The sequence below is a fragment of the Phoca vitulina genome, unplaced genomic scaffold (genome assembly GCF_004348235.1).
Source record: "Phoca vitulina isolate PV1807 unplaced genomic scaffold, GSC_HSeal_1.0 scaffold4, whole genome shotgun sequence".
NCBI classification, from domain to species: domain Eukaryota; kingdom Metazoa; phylum Chordata; class Mammalia; order Carnivora; family Phocidae; genus Phoca; species Phoca vitulina.
Genome location: NW_022589707.1, coordinates 11,273,564 through 11,290,395, shown reverse-complemented (window position 1 = coordinate 11,290,395; position 16,832 = coordinate 11,273,564). Strand labels below are relative to the sequence as shown.

Here is a 16,832-nt window from a genome sequence, read left to right as displayed (position 1 = left end):
TATCAGAAAAGGGAACACAAAGTGCAAAAATATCCTACTTTAGGGCGCCTGGGTGGCTCAGTTGGTTAAGCAACTGCCTTCGGCTCAGGTCATGATCCTGGAGTACCGGGATCGAGTCCCGCATCGGGCTCCCTGCTCGGCAGGGAGTCTGCTTCTCCCTCTGACCCTCCTCCCTCTCATGCTCTCTGTCTCTCATTCTCTCTGTCTCTCATTCTCTCTCTCTCAAATAAATAAATAAAATCTTTAAAAAAAAAAATATCCTACTTTATCATGGGACATAAATCCATCATTGTTAATTCTTATTAAATATAGGAAGTATCTGTTAGCTCCATTATATTTACTTTAGCTTTTAAAAGTCTTATATTTATGTGTCTTAAAAATGCACAATAATATGGATTGTAAAATTTAAATATCCAATAACGAGTTAAAATCTGTATCAGAGGAGAGAAACAAAAATATTGTTCTATTATTCTCACACTATTTAATGTGTTCTGTAAGTTACTGGTAATTGCCACTGTTAACTGGTCCTTATTGTTTTGCTTAAATAATAGTGTTTATGTAACAGAAAATCAAATACAGAATGTCATTTTAAATACCTTTTTTAAAATTTAATGTTAAAATCATAATACATGTGGGGCGCGTGGGTGGCTCAGTCATTAGGCGTCTGCCTTCGGCTCAGGTCATGATCCCAGGGTCCTGGGATGGAGCCCCGCATCGGGCTCCCCGCTCGGTGGAAAGCCTGCTTCTCCCTCTCCTGCTCCCCTTGCTTGTGTTCCCTCTCTCGCTGTCTCTCTCTCTGTCAAATAAATATATTAAATCTTTAAAAAATAAAAATAAAGTCATAATACATGTCTACCTGTTATACTATTTTTTTGGTCTGACATGGCTATGTCCTAAGTGGGCTCTCTAAACAGTTAGTCACCTTACTGTACATGTAGATATCCTTCACAGATCTAACATATTTTCAGTTCTGAATTGTTTGACAGTTATTGGATAGGCATTTCTACTGTTTGCTATTCTTTTGAAACAGTTTAATTAAAAAGGCTTCTGGGGGAAATAAGTACTAATACACTTTATGTCTGAGTAAAACAATGGCAGATTAATTGAAGATAAGCTCAGTTAAGCTAGCCACTCAATGTATGAATGAAGTAATTGTCAAGAAGTAAAAATACTAAGTTTCATTAATCTTAAAAAAAAAAAAATCTCTGTTCAGAAATTTTATGGTATATTCTCTTTTTAGTGAAAATACCTGGACGAGCTCCTGCTTGGCTTCTAAAAAGATATTTGAGGTAGGAGAACTAGATTTCTTCTACCTGACTACCTTATTTCTTCTCCTCTGGCTTCTATGATTTTGATTCTGAATTAAAGCAACAGGGAAAAGTAGCTTTTTTATAACAGTTGCCAATTGACGTCTCCTTATATTCTTCATAGTATCTGAGACTAGGCCAAGGTTATACATAGCAGTGCTTATCTGATGCATTTTGAAAGATACTGAGATTTCAGTATTCCCAAACTATCCCCAATGGATGCCTTAAAATCTACAATTATACATTTATTTCTGTGCATTTGTCACTGCATTATCTGAGTTTCTCTTTTTAAAAAAAAATATTGCTGTCATAATTATTTAGTACTTTAGAATGGATGACTATCAAATTATGACCTGTAATAGCAATTGGAACATTGGTCATATAGGGCTAATAGTAGTACCTAAAAACTGGAAGAAGAATAGAAAGTGAATTCAGGGATAACATAGATAAACTTGGTAGTTTTGTCTATACCAGTAATTATTATATCACTAGTCCCCTTGGCAAGTTTTCCTGTTCTTAGGAATAATGACATGAACAACCATCTGAACCATGGAATAGTAAGTATCTGAGGGTAGACTGAATTTGTTCAACAGAGGAAACATGGTATGTGCTTTCTTCCTTCCGTGGCTCTTCTAAGAACTTGGTTTCTACTCAATATAATGGGTTCTGTGGAAATATGCAAACTCTCCTGCCCCCAAAACCTACAAAATAGGTAAGAAACCATCTTTGGGCATGCCTGTACTTGAATCTAGAATTGATCAAACTAAGACAATTTTTAAAAATATATTACTTTTCATATCTATGGAAAGACATCAAATGAGATATCAAAATAAGAGGAAGTAGAAAAAGTATTGGAGTTACAAGATGTGAATTCTAGACCTGCCCCTCCCTCTTATTAGCTGCATGATCTTGAGCAAATAGCTTAACCATTCTGATTCCTTAACACTCCCTCTCTGATGTAAGATAGGGATAACATTGGGCACCTGCCTAAATCATAGGACTGGTGAGATCCCCAAGTAAGATAATATCTGTAAGTCTCCTTTACATACTGTGAGGTGTAATATACAAATATAACATGACATTACATTACTCTTGATTAGACAGATAGTTCACCGTTGACACTGAAATCAAAGTACCCAATTTCTTTCAGCTCCCAAAATAGGATTCAGAGGCTCAGCAAAGACCAACAAAGACAGCTGTCAGAAACTGGTGAGAAGCCAATCCACGAAATAATTCAGCCCCAGAGCACTGATTTGTATGGAAACTGTTTCAAAGTGACATCCTTCAAGTGTCCAGTGAGCACACAGACTCCCAGTTGGACTGAGAAGACAAGGATACCAACAGAAGGTGGTTTGTTTGTTTGCTTAGGATTTTAATAACAAAGATTGCTTTCACTATATCATCATTAATAAATCCTATGAAATTTGGAACAGAGAGGATTAATAGCCATTTTAGTCCTGATTCTGAAAAATACTTGCCTTATTTAATTTCTATATGAATTTAATACAGGAAAAAAAAGTTTAATATAGCTTTGAAAAAAATCTATTTAATTGCCTTATTCCCAATACCTCATCATTGATGCCTTCTCCATACCAGAGAATAAAAAAGAAATGAACTGATACACATGACATGGATGAATCTCAAAATCATTGTGCTGAGTACAAGAAGTCAGACACAGAACAGTAAATGCTGTACAAAATCTCATGTATATGAAATGCAAACTGATTTATAGAGACAAAAAAAAGATAAAGTTTTCCTGGAGGAAGAAGGGATAGAGTAGGAGATGAAGGGAAGAATGGACTAGAAAGGAACACAAGGAATCTCTTAGGGATGATCTTTTCTAGATCTTGAATGTGGTGATGGTTTCACAATTGTTTACAACTGTTGAATTACCAGAGTTTTAGTTTCCAGAGCAACTAGCTAGGTGGGGTTATCCTCTGCTGGGATGGTAAAGACTGAGGGCCGACTAGCTAGGTGGGGTTATCCTCTGCTGGGATGGTAAAGACTAAGGGCCGACTAGCTAGGTGGGGTTATCCTCTGCTGGGATGGTAAAGACTGAGGGCCGACTAGCTAGGTGGGGTTATCCTCTGCTGGGATGGTAAAGACTGAGGGCCGACTAGCTAGGTGGGGTTATCCTCTGCTGGGATGGTAAAGACTGAGGGCCGACTAGCTAGGTGGGGTTATCCTCAACTGGGATGGTAAAGACTGAGTGCCGAGCAGCAATTCCGTTTAGACTTGTTTTTGAAATGCCTTTCAGACACTGAAGCAGAGGTACTGAATTAGCAGTTGGATATAGGAGTCTGGAGTTCAAGGAAGAGGTCTGGGCTGGATATACATTTAGGTATTTTCAGATAAAGATAGGATTTTAGTGCGTGAACCTGGATGAGACTCCTGAGGACCGATAATAGAAGAGGGTTGAGCAAATCCTTGGGAATTCCAGTACTGATGGATCAGGAAAAGAATAAGAACCAACAAAGAAGCATAAGGAGCACCTTGTGGGTCAGGATGTGTTGTCCTGGAAGTTAAGTAAGAAGGTGTAGCAAGGGGGAGGGAATAATCAACTAAGTCTAATGCTTCTGATAAGTGATGTGGATTTACTATTGGGTTTTACAACATGGAGGTTTTATTCAGGATCTGGGTCAGAGAAATTTCAGTAGAATGACAGAGGTACAAATCTAATTAAAGTGTATTTTAAAATAGGAGTGAGATTGGAGACAGGTAGTCTTCATGGAATTTTGTTGAAAAGGGAGAATTTTTTTTCAGTGTCCACCACAGCTACTAAAAATTCTGTTTCTCAACCTTATTCAACCTTTCCTGAGCTGAGATTCTCAGATTCTTGATTACATTATTTTTTTTTAAAGATTTCATTTATTTATTTGACAGAGAAAGAGAGAGCACAAGCAGGGGGGAGCAGGAGAGGGAGAAGCAGGCTCTCCACTGAGCAGGGAGCCCAATGTGGAACTCGATCCCAGGACCCCAAGATCATGACTTGAGCCGAAGGCAGACGCTTAACTGACTGAGCCACCAGGCGCCCCTTGATTATATTATCTCACAGGCATATGTCCTGGTGAATCTTGATGACATACTAATAAAAACTCTACAATTTTTTTTTTACCTGAAGTCACTTCAGAAGGAGCTATCTTTTCTTATTCTTTTGTGTTGTCCTCCCCGCCTTTTTTTTTTTTTTTTTTTTTTTTTTACAACATATGCATTTAGGGCTATACATTTTCCTCTAAAATGTCCTAGCTTCGTTATCACTCAATTTATTACAGAATAAATTGTCCTTTCCCATTACTGAACTTATCAAGTAGGAAATGAGATGGATTCTGTCAGAGATTAGAGGTCCCGTCAGACTTCTTCAGTTCTGGAAGAGTTTATATTTACTGATGAGCTATGGCAAAAACACAGAAGTTCAACTGACTGAGGAGAGTAGGGGAGGAGTAATAAATCCTGGCAGAGAGGTTTCTATCTAAGTCATTTCTTCTTTGGATTTGGTAAACACAAACCCAGTACTCTTGCAGTATCCAGTCTTCTATTTAGCTAGACCACCAGCGCCCAAAAGTGAGTCATGACATTCCAGGCATCACTAAGTCTCCTTGGAACGTGCTTGACCTGCACAGGTTGTTTATATTAGCTACCAATAACCATTTCACCTCGTGCCAGTGATGGGTTCTAACTAATGATCATCATAGGAGCAAAAAGAAATCCAGTTATTGAAGCTGCGTGATGGGTTTAAGAGGGAGTTTCTTATACTCATCTCTCTTTTTTGGAGGGATATTGAAATTTTAAAAAATGAAGTCCAAATGTGTACTCTCCCAACTATCAGTGATGCCCTAGATCTCCTGCCCATCGATTTCCTCAGTAACATAATTCTAATTACTACACTCTTTCTCACTTTCTCAAAATATAGTCAACATTCACTTTTAATAATGGACAATTCCTTTTTTTAAAAGCCTTACTGTGGAAAATGCAAACATAAACAAGAGTAGAGAGAATATGATAATGAATCCACTGGGTCCTAGGACCCACCCTTAATAGTTACCAGCATCCTGCTATTCTTTCATCTATATTCCCACTTTTTTTACTAAAGTATTTAAATCACATTCATCATATCATATCATTTTGCCCATAAATAGTTCAGTGTGTATCTCTAACTTTTCTTTTTACAAAGCATAACGTATTTAATGCGTTTATTCTAAGTGTATTCTACTTTTTCTCATGTTGTCTGCGTACCACCTTAGGCATTATAGTTATAAGTAATCCTGCCACATCCTTTAAAATGTCTACTAGCCTTCCTTCAGGCTTTACTCAGGGTTTCTTTTTATCCCTCAGCTCTCTCCTATTGGATTTTTAAGAATTGTGTCAAAATACACATGAAATAAAATTTACCATCTTAACTATTTTTTAGCGTCAAGTACATTCACCTTGTCATGTACACAATCTCCAAAATTCTTTTCATCTTACAAAACTGAAACTCTATACCCATTAAACAACTCCCCATTCCTCACTCCTCCCAGCTCCTGGCAACTATCCTACTTTGAATCTCTCTGACTTTGACTATTCTAAGTACCTCATATAAGTGGAATCAAATATTTGGAAGACAAACACATTATTTGTCTTTTTGTGACTGGTCTATTTCACTGAACATAATGTCCTCAAGTTTCATCCATGGTGTAGGAGGTGTCAGAATTTCCTTCCTTGTTAAGGCTGAGTGACACTCCATTGTATGTATCTACCACCTGTTGTCTATCCATTCATCCATCAATAGGCACTTGGGTTCCTTCTACCTTTTTGGCTACTGTGAATTGAATGATGCTGCTTCTATGAACATATACAAATAACTCTTTGAAACTCTGCTTTCAACTCTTTGGGGCATATACCCAGACGTAGAATTGCTGGCTCATATAGTAATTCTATTTTCAATTTTTTGAGGATCCACCATACTTTTCTTCATAGTGACTGCACCATTTTACATTCCCAGCAACAGTATGCCAGGGTTCTAATTTCTCCACATCCTTATCAACACTTGTTATTTTCTGAGTTTTTTTTTTAGAGTAGTCTTACTAATGGAAGGGGGAGATAAACACTTTTTAAAAATGTTATTATAATAATTATCACAATTAACAAAATAATAATTCCTTCATATCCTGTAGTAAAGAAGGGATTTCCAGCATGCCCTTCCCATGGTCTTTCCCATATCTCCATCCTTCTGTTTCCCAAGATCAGAAGCTTTGCAGTCACCACGGACTCCTTTCTTCTCACATCCCACACTAATTATCTCAAAATACAGGGTTATATAACAGCAGGGTCCTGCTAAAACAAATCTCAGATGTTGATACTCCTCTGCTCAAAATCAAAACCTTTCTGTAGCTCCCCGTTTCACACTCAGTAAAATCAGTCTTTACAATGGCCTGTGAGGCACCATGTGAACTCAGTCCAAGTCACCTTGCTGAGCTGCTATCTTAGCTCTTTCCCCTTAATTCAATCTGCTTTAGCCACTTGGGTCATCTTGGTGACCCTTCAGTACACTACCATGCTCCTAGTTCAGGGCCTTTGCATTTACTATTTTTCTTGCCTAGAATGCTCTTTTCCTCTGGTATCTGCTTGACTCACTCCCTAACTCCTTTGACATGGCAGCTTCACAGAGAGGCCTTCCCTGAACACCTTTTAAAAAAACAGAAATCAGCCCCTTCCCCCAAAATTCTTTATTCCCCTCCCCAGCTTTATTTTAACCTGTAAACTTTATCATTATCTGACATATTATATATGTTACTTATTTGCTATTTTCTGACTCTGTAATTAAAATATAAGCTTCAAATGGATAAGAATTTTTAGATAGATCCTTGGCACATAATGTTCAATAAATAATTGTTGAGTCAATTCAGTTCATGTATCTATACATATATTTGTGGTTGCTCCCCAGATCTGCATCACAACCTTAAAAGCAAAATGAAAGAATGTACTTCTTTCCAGAGCAAGAAGACTGGCATAAATTGGACAGATGATGAAAAAAGAATCTACAGGGATAAAAGAATAGCTCAAACTCAAGAAATATTGCAGTATTTGCTCCCTATCATGGAAAGTACTAAAAATGCGCAAACCCCTCAGATGAAACAAATACTCAACCCAAGAACCAACTGCCAAATTCAACATCAGTAAGTCAATACAATTTTGTCATTCTCAGCTATTTAATACATTTTTATAAGGAAGCAATGCTTATTAATTCATTATCCTACGGAACAAACATATGCTCTTAAAAATGGTGGCAGCTACACCACATTTGACAAAGGAACAAAAAACCAAAGCCATTCAGAAAACATTGTATATGTGAAGGGAGTAGGTTATCAGGCCTTATTTGATTGTTTATTTGCGTGAAATCACTCGTTAATTTGGATCTCTAATTAAAGTTGTGTGAATAAAGTATGACTGTAGCCTGACTTCAGATTTTTCTGATGTGTTTAAGCCTTATAATCCTAGGGAGCAACCAGAATTAGAAATAATTGACTTGAATTACTTAAGCTTATTGATATTCAGAGGAAAGCATAAAGAATAAGACCAGATTTCTTTTAAAGATAAAAAATAATAGAACCATCACTAAGACTAAAAGGAAACACATATACCTAAAAGACAACAGCAAGCTGAAAATATTATTAACAAATCTTGATGAAGTATCTTCTGTATGCTAGACACAATTCTGTGTTTATACACACATGCACATAATGTTTTACATTCTACATGTAAGGAAATTGAGGTACAAAGAGAGTAAGTAATTTGTCCAAGGTCACACAGCCAATAGACATTTTGTTTTCAGAGTCTGTTATATTCTCTTTAAAATATAAATGAAAAAACAGAGGACCAACAAACTTAATATTCACAGATAACCTACACAACAATGACAAAATTGTGAATATTTCAGTAGGAAAATGAGCAAAGGCTATGAACCAGAAATTCACAAAAGAAAAAAATTGGTCAATGAATATTTAAAATGTTTAATCTCACTTAAATTGAAGGAGTGCAAATTAAAACAATAATGAAATACTATTCATTTTTGCTTCTCAATGGAAGCATTCACTCACTGATGGTTGGAATATGAACTGATACAGAGCTGTTTTTCTTTTGGTTTTGGGGGGTTTTTTGATGCAGAGTTTTGGAAGGCAATCCAACAATATAAATGAAAAATCCTCAATATCATACATTCATTTCCACTAAAAAATTCCACTTTTAGAAACTAAACCTAGGGATGGGGCGCCTGGGTGGCTCAGTCTGTTAAGTGTCTGACTCTTGATTTTAGCTCAGGTCATGAGCTCAGGGTTGTGAGATCAAGCCCCACATCAGGCTCTGCGCAGAGCATGGAGCCTGCTTAAGATTCTCTCTCTCTCCTTCTCCCTCTGCCCCTCCCCCACCTCTTTCTTCCTCTCTCTCAAAAAAAAAAAAAGAAATTAAACCTCGGGAAAAAGGGGAAAAAAAACCCAGGTAAGAGGTTTCTGTAGTGATGTTTACTTCTTTATATATTTTTAAAGATTTATTTTTATTTTAGAGAGAGAATGAGTGAGGGTGGGTGGGGAGAGACAGAGGGAGAGGGAGAGAGAATCTGAAGCAGACTCCCCACTGAGCGCAGAGCTGATGTGGGGCTTGATCCCACAACCCTGAGATCATGACCTGAGCCGAAATCAAGAGTCAGACACTCAACTGACTGAACCCCAGACACCCCAATGTTCATTTCAGTATTGTTTATAAGAGTCAAAGAAAAAGGAAAAGAAATGAACCTAAATGTTCAACAATAGAAAAATTGCTTAATTATAGTATATCGATAAAATGAAATATTATGTAGCCATGAAATATAAGTACAGATTAACATGGGATACTGTTCACAATGCATAAGTGAATAAAAACTACAGAACAACTTTGGTATGGTTGCATTTATGGACTATGTAAATCTATTTAATGTATACATCTTATACACAAACACGTATACACCTAGAAAAATCTCTGGTAGCATAGTCCCAACAATGATTCTCTCTGGATAAAGCATTGACAGAGGATGATATTCCTCTTTTATGCTTTTTTCCCCCTAAATTTTGATTAATGCCTACTTCTTTATAGTATAATCAGCAAAGTCAATAAAATTACAAGAATAGGCAGTTGGTGGCAGTTTCCAATCAGAAGGGACAGTTGTCATGCTGGGGAAGGCGGTGCCTAACAGACTGCGTTACACGTAACTAGTCAATCACTGGACACTACCTCAGAAACTAATTATGTACTGTACAGTAGCTAACTGAACACAATAAAAAAAAGGAAAGAAATTATATCTAATAGGTCAGCTTATATGGGAGAAACAGACAGCATACATAGGCCCAGGCACACAAGGGATCAAACACATATGATAATATCAGCAGACTAAAAAATCAGGAAACTAATAACAAAATACAATGGACCTAGGCACAGGTGACAAGACATAGCTTGATTTTTAATCATTTTCATGAGAGATCTCTTACACACTTGAACCCAGAAATGTACTCAGTGTGGATTGGCCTGAGTCTGGAAGGGTAGACAGCTAATAGACTGTATTAATTAAGAACTCTTTGGTTGCAAATAATAGAAACCAATTTAAGCTAGCTTAATCAAAAATATAAGGTAGGGTAAGAGGTAAGAAGTATAAGAAAACCCAAGACTATTTATGGAAATAAAGGGGAGAGAGTTTTCAGCCAGGTCTCAGAAAAGGGCTGAAACTAGGGAATGCAAAGCCACCCGAACTCTTTATCCATCTTCAATTTCTGCTTTTCTCTCTCTACAGAAATCTTTTTATACCTCTTAACTGCACAAATTTGCATCCTCCAAGCACTTTCACTTACAAGACTCACTGTCTCTCCTTCCCGATTCTAAGTTACAGGGAAAGAGAATCTGATTGGCAACCATGCCAGCGGGTAGAGAACAGATAGCTACAAATGGCTGATGGAGGGGCGCCTGGGTGGCTCAGTCAATTAAGCAGCTCAGGTCATGATCCCAGGGTCCCGGGATCGAGCCCCGCATTGGGCTCCCCGCTCGGCGGGAGGCCTGCTTCTCCCTCTCGCACTCCCCCTGCTTGTGTTCCCTCTCTCACTGTCTCTCTCTGTCAAATAAATAAAAATAAATAAAATCTATAAAAAACAACAACAACAAATGGCTGATGGAAGGCCTACCCTTGTGGATCAAGAGGTAGTCAGTCCCCAGAGAAGGGCACCTTGTGCCTGGAGCAGACCCTTCCCCAAAGTATCTACCGTAGGTATACATGGAGATAAGAAAAAATAGGAAAATAGCAAGCAAGACCATTCTTAACAGATTAGTTCACTATATACTTAAATACAATCAAGTGGATATTTTTTGCTCTTTGAACTTCTTTATGGCTTTATGTATTTTGTCCGATTGGCTCAGCACACATACTGTCACCCATAGTAAGAGATTACAGACCAAAGTGAGAATAAACCAAAAAATGAGAAAAATCACACTTTTGTCAAACCATTTTAGACATCTATCCAAATTTGGACCAGGGAGAGAATACTTAATGTGCTTCCACAGCTGGCAGAATTCTCATGCTACAGAATGTAACAGTTGAACATAACTTTAGGGCTGGAACTTAAATTGTCCGTTCTGTTTGTAACCAAAGTGAATAGAGTCTAGGCGGATACTAATCAATATCATATTAGCAAGATGATTTACATCTCTTTATCTCTGTCAAACATTGTTCAGAAATCAGATATTAAGCAATAAATCTCATATTTGGCATTCCATCTATTAATGATAAAAATTCTTGAGAAACACTATGCAGATCAAAATGGGACTGGAGAGATTTTCCACTTCCAGGAAGAAATAGATGCAGCTTCCATCTCTTGGACTCATATTGATCTTTTTACTGACTGTAGAAAAAAAAATGTATAGCATATAACTAAGTATATTCTAATAGAATAAACAAGTAGATTTTTAGAGAAAAGTGGAATTTTAGAGAACATTTACTAACTAGATGTATAGGTAAGGCACTGAGGCCCAGAGTGGCCATTGTATGAGGAAGCTTGGGTCAGGGCACGTATCTCAAACATACCCTCTTGGCATTCAGAAGTACAAGAGGATGATATTCCTTTTTATCCACTCTTCAGGAGTGGTTCTGAAAAATCATGAGCAGAAATTGAAGACATGGATCATTCTCATAGAAATAATGGTAAAGGTCCTAAGGGAAGATGAATTCACCAAAGGATTTAAAAATAAGACTTAAACTAAAATACCTAAGGACTACAAATACCTAGCGTACATGACAAAAACTCGTATTTCATTTCTTTTCTAGACTAATGCCAGCTACTTACATAAATACAAAGAGATACGGCACATCCTGGACACCACCCAGAAATCACCCTTTTATAAGCCAAAGGAATCTTACAGTAAGCTCTCCAGAGTGGCTCCAGTCTGTGTCCCAGAGATCACTTGAAAGTCTGTCAGCTCTCAAAGTGCCCAAGAAGAAGAAAAAACACTCTCAAATCAAGGCCACAAAGACTAAAGACATGAAACCTCTCAGCAGCAAATGGGAGACTACTCCCTCAAGTTTTGAAAAGGATGCAGATACTATCAAAGAAAAGAGTCTTCAAGCTGAAGAATCCAATGAGCAAAACTCAACGCAAATAGCTCCACGTCCAACTAAAAATAGGGATGAGCAACCAAGTAAGAATCATGGACAGCCCACCTTCTATTTGAAGTTCCAAAGGGACAAATAATTTAGCTTTATGCTACTCTGAAAACCGTGGATGAAAAATACCATATGCTTACATAGTAAAAAGAAAAGGAAAAGAAAGAAAGAGAAAAAGCCCTCCCCAGCCCTCTATCTCTATCCCTCCCCTTACACATACATATGCATATACTAAAAGTCTAGATAACCCATCTTCATTAGTGACAACATCTTTCAGAGATTTAGAAAGAAATCCAGAGAAAATACAGAAAATTTAAAATCACTTATTTATATTTGATTTTTGCCAAGATGGAAAAAAAATCTATGAACTTTTGAATTCTCCCAAAACAACGTATGCATAGAACACCAAAAAAACTAAGAACTCAAGGACGGAATGACATGTACCATCAGTGACTTTAACATCCCTACTAGGCACCTTAATGAATCAGTCAACAAACATCTTTTCTTGAATTTCTGTTTTATCTTTAGTGTGCTAGAAACCATCAGTGATATAAAAGACATTTCTCCCCACTAGAAGATTACTGTATAATTGTACATATAAAACACACAAGACTAAAATAATTACAGAATAAGAGGGTGCATAGGAAAGTACTAAGTTGTATAGCTCCAACAATTAAAGAAAATACTATATATTAAAGGACGTTAATTGCACAGAGCAAGTGTGTCACAAAATGGCACTGAAATGCATAGATTATGGTATACAATGGTCATTTTACTTCTCAAAATGTAGCAACCATGTAAAAGATCAGATGTGCAGTTTGCTTTAGAGCTAATGAATGTACATCTCCAGCCATTTATTCATGTGAAAGCAAGTAGAACATCTCACAGTTTATCACTGATAAGACAGCAGTGGTGGAATTCCTCAAGGACACTGCAGAGAAATAGGTATGTCAGGCAAATAAGTCAAGATGGATGTGATAAGTGAGAAAACAAGAGTCACAGGTCACCAGTGGTGTCCATTACAGGATAAGGATAAGCAGAATGAGAATCAGGTAGATGAGGCACATGAAAGTTATAGGCTACAAGCTAATTAGGTCATGGTAGCAAGATGTAACTAAGAAAACCTAAGGTTGGGTAGTCTACTCTCAACAATTACAATAGCCAAAGAGGGTTCAAGGAGAGCTCACTGGGATAGTAAAAGAGTAACTGCTATATTTTTGTTTTGGTTTTATTTTTGGTTTTAATAGAGTTTATTTTTTAGAGAAAGTTCACATCAATACTGAGCAGAAAGTACAGAGATTTCCCCCATAAACTCCTTGATACCCACACATACATATACATAGCCTCCCCATTATCACCATTGCCCACCACTTATTACAACTAATGAACCTATACTGATACATCATTACCATCCAAAGTCCATAGTTTACATTAGGGTTTACTCTGAGTGTTGTACATTCTGTGGGTTTGGACAAAAGTCTAACGGAATATATCTACCATTACAGTACCCATACAGCTTAGTTTCACTGGAGTGGCTCAGTCGGTTAAGCATCTGCCTTTGGCTTAGGTCATGCATGATCCTGGGACTCTGGGATCAAGTCCTGCATCGGGCTCCCTGCTCAGCGGGGAGTCTGCTTCTGCTTCTCCCTCTCCCCTCCCTCCTGCTCGTGCTCTCTCTCATGCTCTCTCAATATTTCTCTCTCTCAAATAAAATCTTAAAAAAAAAAAAAGGTAGTTTCACTGCCCTAAATATTCTCTCTGCATATTCATCTTTCTCTCCCCACTAACCCCTGGCAATCACTCATCTTTTTGCTGTCTCTATAGTTTAACCTTTTCCATAATATCACATAGTTGGACTCACATAATATGTAGCCTTTTCAGATTGGCTTATTTCACTTAGTAATGTGCATATACATTTTATCATGTCTTTTCATGGCTTAATAGCTAATTTGTTTATAATGCTGAATAATATTCCATTGTCAATAAAATTTATGGACTTATGGCAATGTTAACTAAGAAAAAAAAAGACACAAATTAATATCAGAAATGAGAGACCATCAGTACTGATACCACAGATGTTAAAAGGTTAATAAAATAATATTCCAAACAACTCTCTACTCACAATTTGGTTAACCTATATGGAACAGACCAATTCCCTGAAAGACGCAATCTGCCCGAATGCACACAGGAAGAGACAGACCAGCTGAAGGAGCCTGTAGCAAGTAAAGAGATGGAATCAATAAATAAGTTGTCAAAAGCGAAATCACCAGGCCCAGGTGGGCTGACTGAATTCTACAAAAAATTTAAGAAATTACACCAAATCTCTACAATCTCTAACAGAAGACAGAAGCAGAGAAAATACTTCCTAATAGTGTATGAAATAAAACATGGTACGGCCACTTTGGGGCAGAAGACATGAACAGACACTTCTCTGAAGAAGACATACAAATGGCTAACAGACACGTGAAAAAATGTTCATCATCATTAGCCATCAGGGAAATCCAAATCAAAACCACACTGAGATACCACCTTATACCAGTTAGAATGGCCAAAATGGACAGGGCAAGAAACAACAAATGTTGGAGAGGTTGTGGAGAAAGGGGAGAACCCTCTTACACTGTTGGTGGGAATGCAAGTTGGTACAGCCACTTTGGAAAACAGTGTGGAGGTTCCTCAAAAATTTAAAAATAGAGCTACCCTATGACCCAGCAATTGCACTACTGGGTATGTACCCCAAAGACACAGATGTAGTGAAAAGAAGGGCCATATGCACCCCAATGTTCATAGCAGCAATGTCTGCAATAGCCAAACTGTGGAAAGAGCCGAGATGCCCTTCAACAGATGAATGGATAAAGAAGATGTGGTCCAGGGCGCCTGGGTGGCTCAGTTGGTTAAGCGACTGCCTTCGGCTCGGGTCATGATCCTGGAGTACCGGGATCGAGTCCCGCATCAGGCTCCCTGCTCAGCAGGGAGTCTGCTTCTCCTTCTGACCCTCCCCCCTCTCATGCTCTCTCTCGATCTCATTCTCTCTCTCAAATAAATAAAATCTTTAAAAAAAAAAAAAAAAGAAGATGTGGTCCATATATACAATGGAATATTACTCAGCCATCAGAAAGGATGAATACCCAACTTTTACATCAACATGGATGGGACTGGAGGAGATTATGCTAAGTGAAATAAGTCAAGCAGAGAAAGTCAATTATCATATGGTTTCACTTATGTGTGGAACATAAGGAATAGCATGGAGGACATTAGGAGAAGGAAGGGAAAAATGGGGGGGGGATTGGAGGGAGAGATGAACCATGAGAGACTATGGACTCTGAGAAACAAACAGGGTTTTAGGGGGGAGGGGGGAGGGGGGATTGGTTAGCCTGGTGATGGGTATTAAGGAGGGCACGTACTGCATGGAGCACTGGGTGTTATACGAAAACAATGGATCATGGATCACCACAACAAAAACCAATGATGTATTGTCTGGTGACTAACATAATAAACTTAAAAAAAAAAAAAATGGTACAGCCACTTTGAAAGACAGTTTAGTGGTTTCTTACAAAACTAAACATACTCTTACTATATAATCCAGCAATCACAGTCCTTGGTATTCATGTAAAGGAGTTGAAACTTATGTCCACAGAAAAACTTGCACACAGATATTAATAGCATCTTTATTCCTAAGTGCCAAAACTTGAATGAAACCAAGATGCCCTTTAGTAGCAGAATGGTAAATAAACTGTGGTACATCCAGACAATGGATTACTTAGCACTAAAAAGAAATGAGCTACCAAGCCATGAGAAGACATGGAGGAACCTTAAATATTTATATTGCTATCCTTTTATAAAAATGAATGAGGTTGTCCAATTCTATCCATTATAGAAAGGCTGGTAATGAACTAACCCACCCTCTAGAAACTAAAACCAAATCATCTACATGAAATAATTGACTTCAGGCAATAGATGGTGAATAGCACAGGACTGCGATGCTTGTGAGAAGGAATATATGGGATAAACCCGCCTTCAGTCCCACCTTTCTCCCTAAAGGCATTTTCCAAACCCTGGTTCAGAGAATTGGAACCCAACAATCTTACTGGCCAGACAAAACAGAGATCAGAGTTTGCATCTGCTACGATAGCTGAAATTTAGAGGCAGGGTGCTAAAAAAGAGGAACCACAGAAAAATAGCCCCCAAAATCTATGTAGAAAGTTCCCCTCAGGTCCTTGACCATATCCTAAGATGTTTATGTAAAGGCAAGTATATAGTAAACAGAGTAGAAAAGAGTCCTGGGAAGACACTGGAGTTCCAACTCAACCAGAATAGAGACACCTTGGTGAAAATCTCCAACATTGAATTGAAACCCCAGAAAAAAACGTCCTGTGAATAAAGACCATGCATAGGAGCAAGGGCTCTATCCTAGGACGAAGGACAAAACTGGAATAGAACATTCTCACAAAGATTAAAATAAAACCCCAACAAGATAGAGATAATCTGCTAGTAAGGCAAATTCTTCCAGAACAAAACTAAATATTCTTTAGAAGAAGATAACATAATCCAGCCCTTCTATAATGTATTAACACCATGTCTAGCATGTAATTAAAAATTAGGAGACATGAAAAAAAAGGTGACCAATAGTCAAGAGAGAAAGCAGACAACAGAAGCAGGCCCAGAGATAATCCAGTAAATGGAGTTAACAGAAAAGATTTCAAAATGATCATTTGTTAAAAATCATACAGGAAAAGGTGGACAAAATCAATGAAAACATGAAGCATTTCAATACAGAATTAGGCTTTATTTTCAGAAAGAATCAAATTGACATTCTAGAACTGCAAAATACAATCTCTGAACTTAATCATTCATTACATGGGTTTAACAGCAGGCTA

At 37.6% G+C, this 16,832-nt stretch overlaps 1 protein-coding gene and 1 long non-coding RNA gene across 3 annotated transcripts in view; one reads left to right on the top strand and one right to left on the bottom strand.

Moving 5' to 3' along the window:
- AGBL3 (ATP/GTP binding protein like 3) overlaps positions 1–12,077 on the top strand; it is a 59,854-nt gene extending 47,777 nt beyond the window's left edge. The window contains exons 15-16 of the mRNA XM_032401535.1: positions 7,231–7,462; positions 11,623–12,077. Of these exons, the coding sequence (XP_032257426.1) occupies positions 7,231–7,462; positions 11,623–12,046 (656 nt within the window). The 3' untranslated portion in view covers positions 12,047–12,077. The remainder of the gene's footprint in view (positions 1–7,230; positions 7,463–11,622) is intronic.
- The window catches only part of LOC116630751, a 73,168-nt gene that overhangs the window by 47,841 nt on the left and 8,495 nt on the right, over positions 1–16,832 (bottom strand). The window contains exon 2 of one of the 2 annotated variants that reach the window (XR_004298996.1): positions 14,081–14,171. The exons of the other annotated variant lie outside the window; for it this stretch is intronic. This is a non-coding gene — a long non-coding RNA (uncharacterized LOC116630751). The remainder of the gene's footprint in view (positions 1–14,080; positions 14,172–16,832) is intronic. 2 annotated transcript variants of the gene reach the window in all.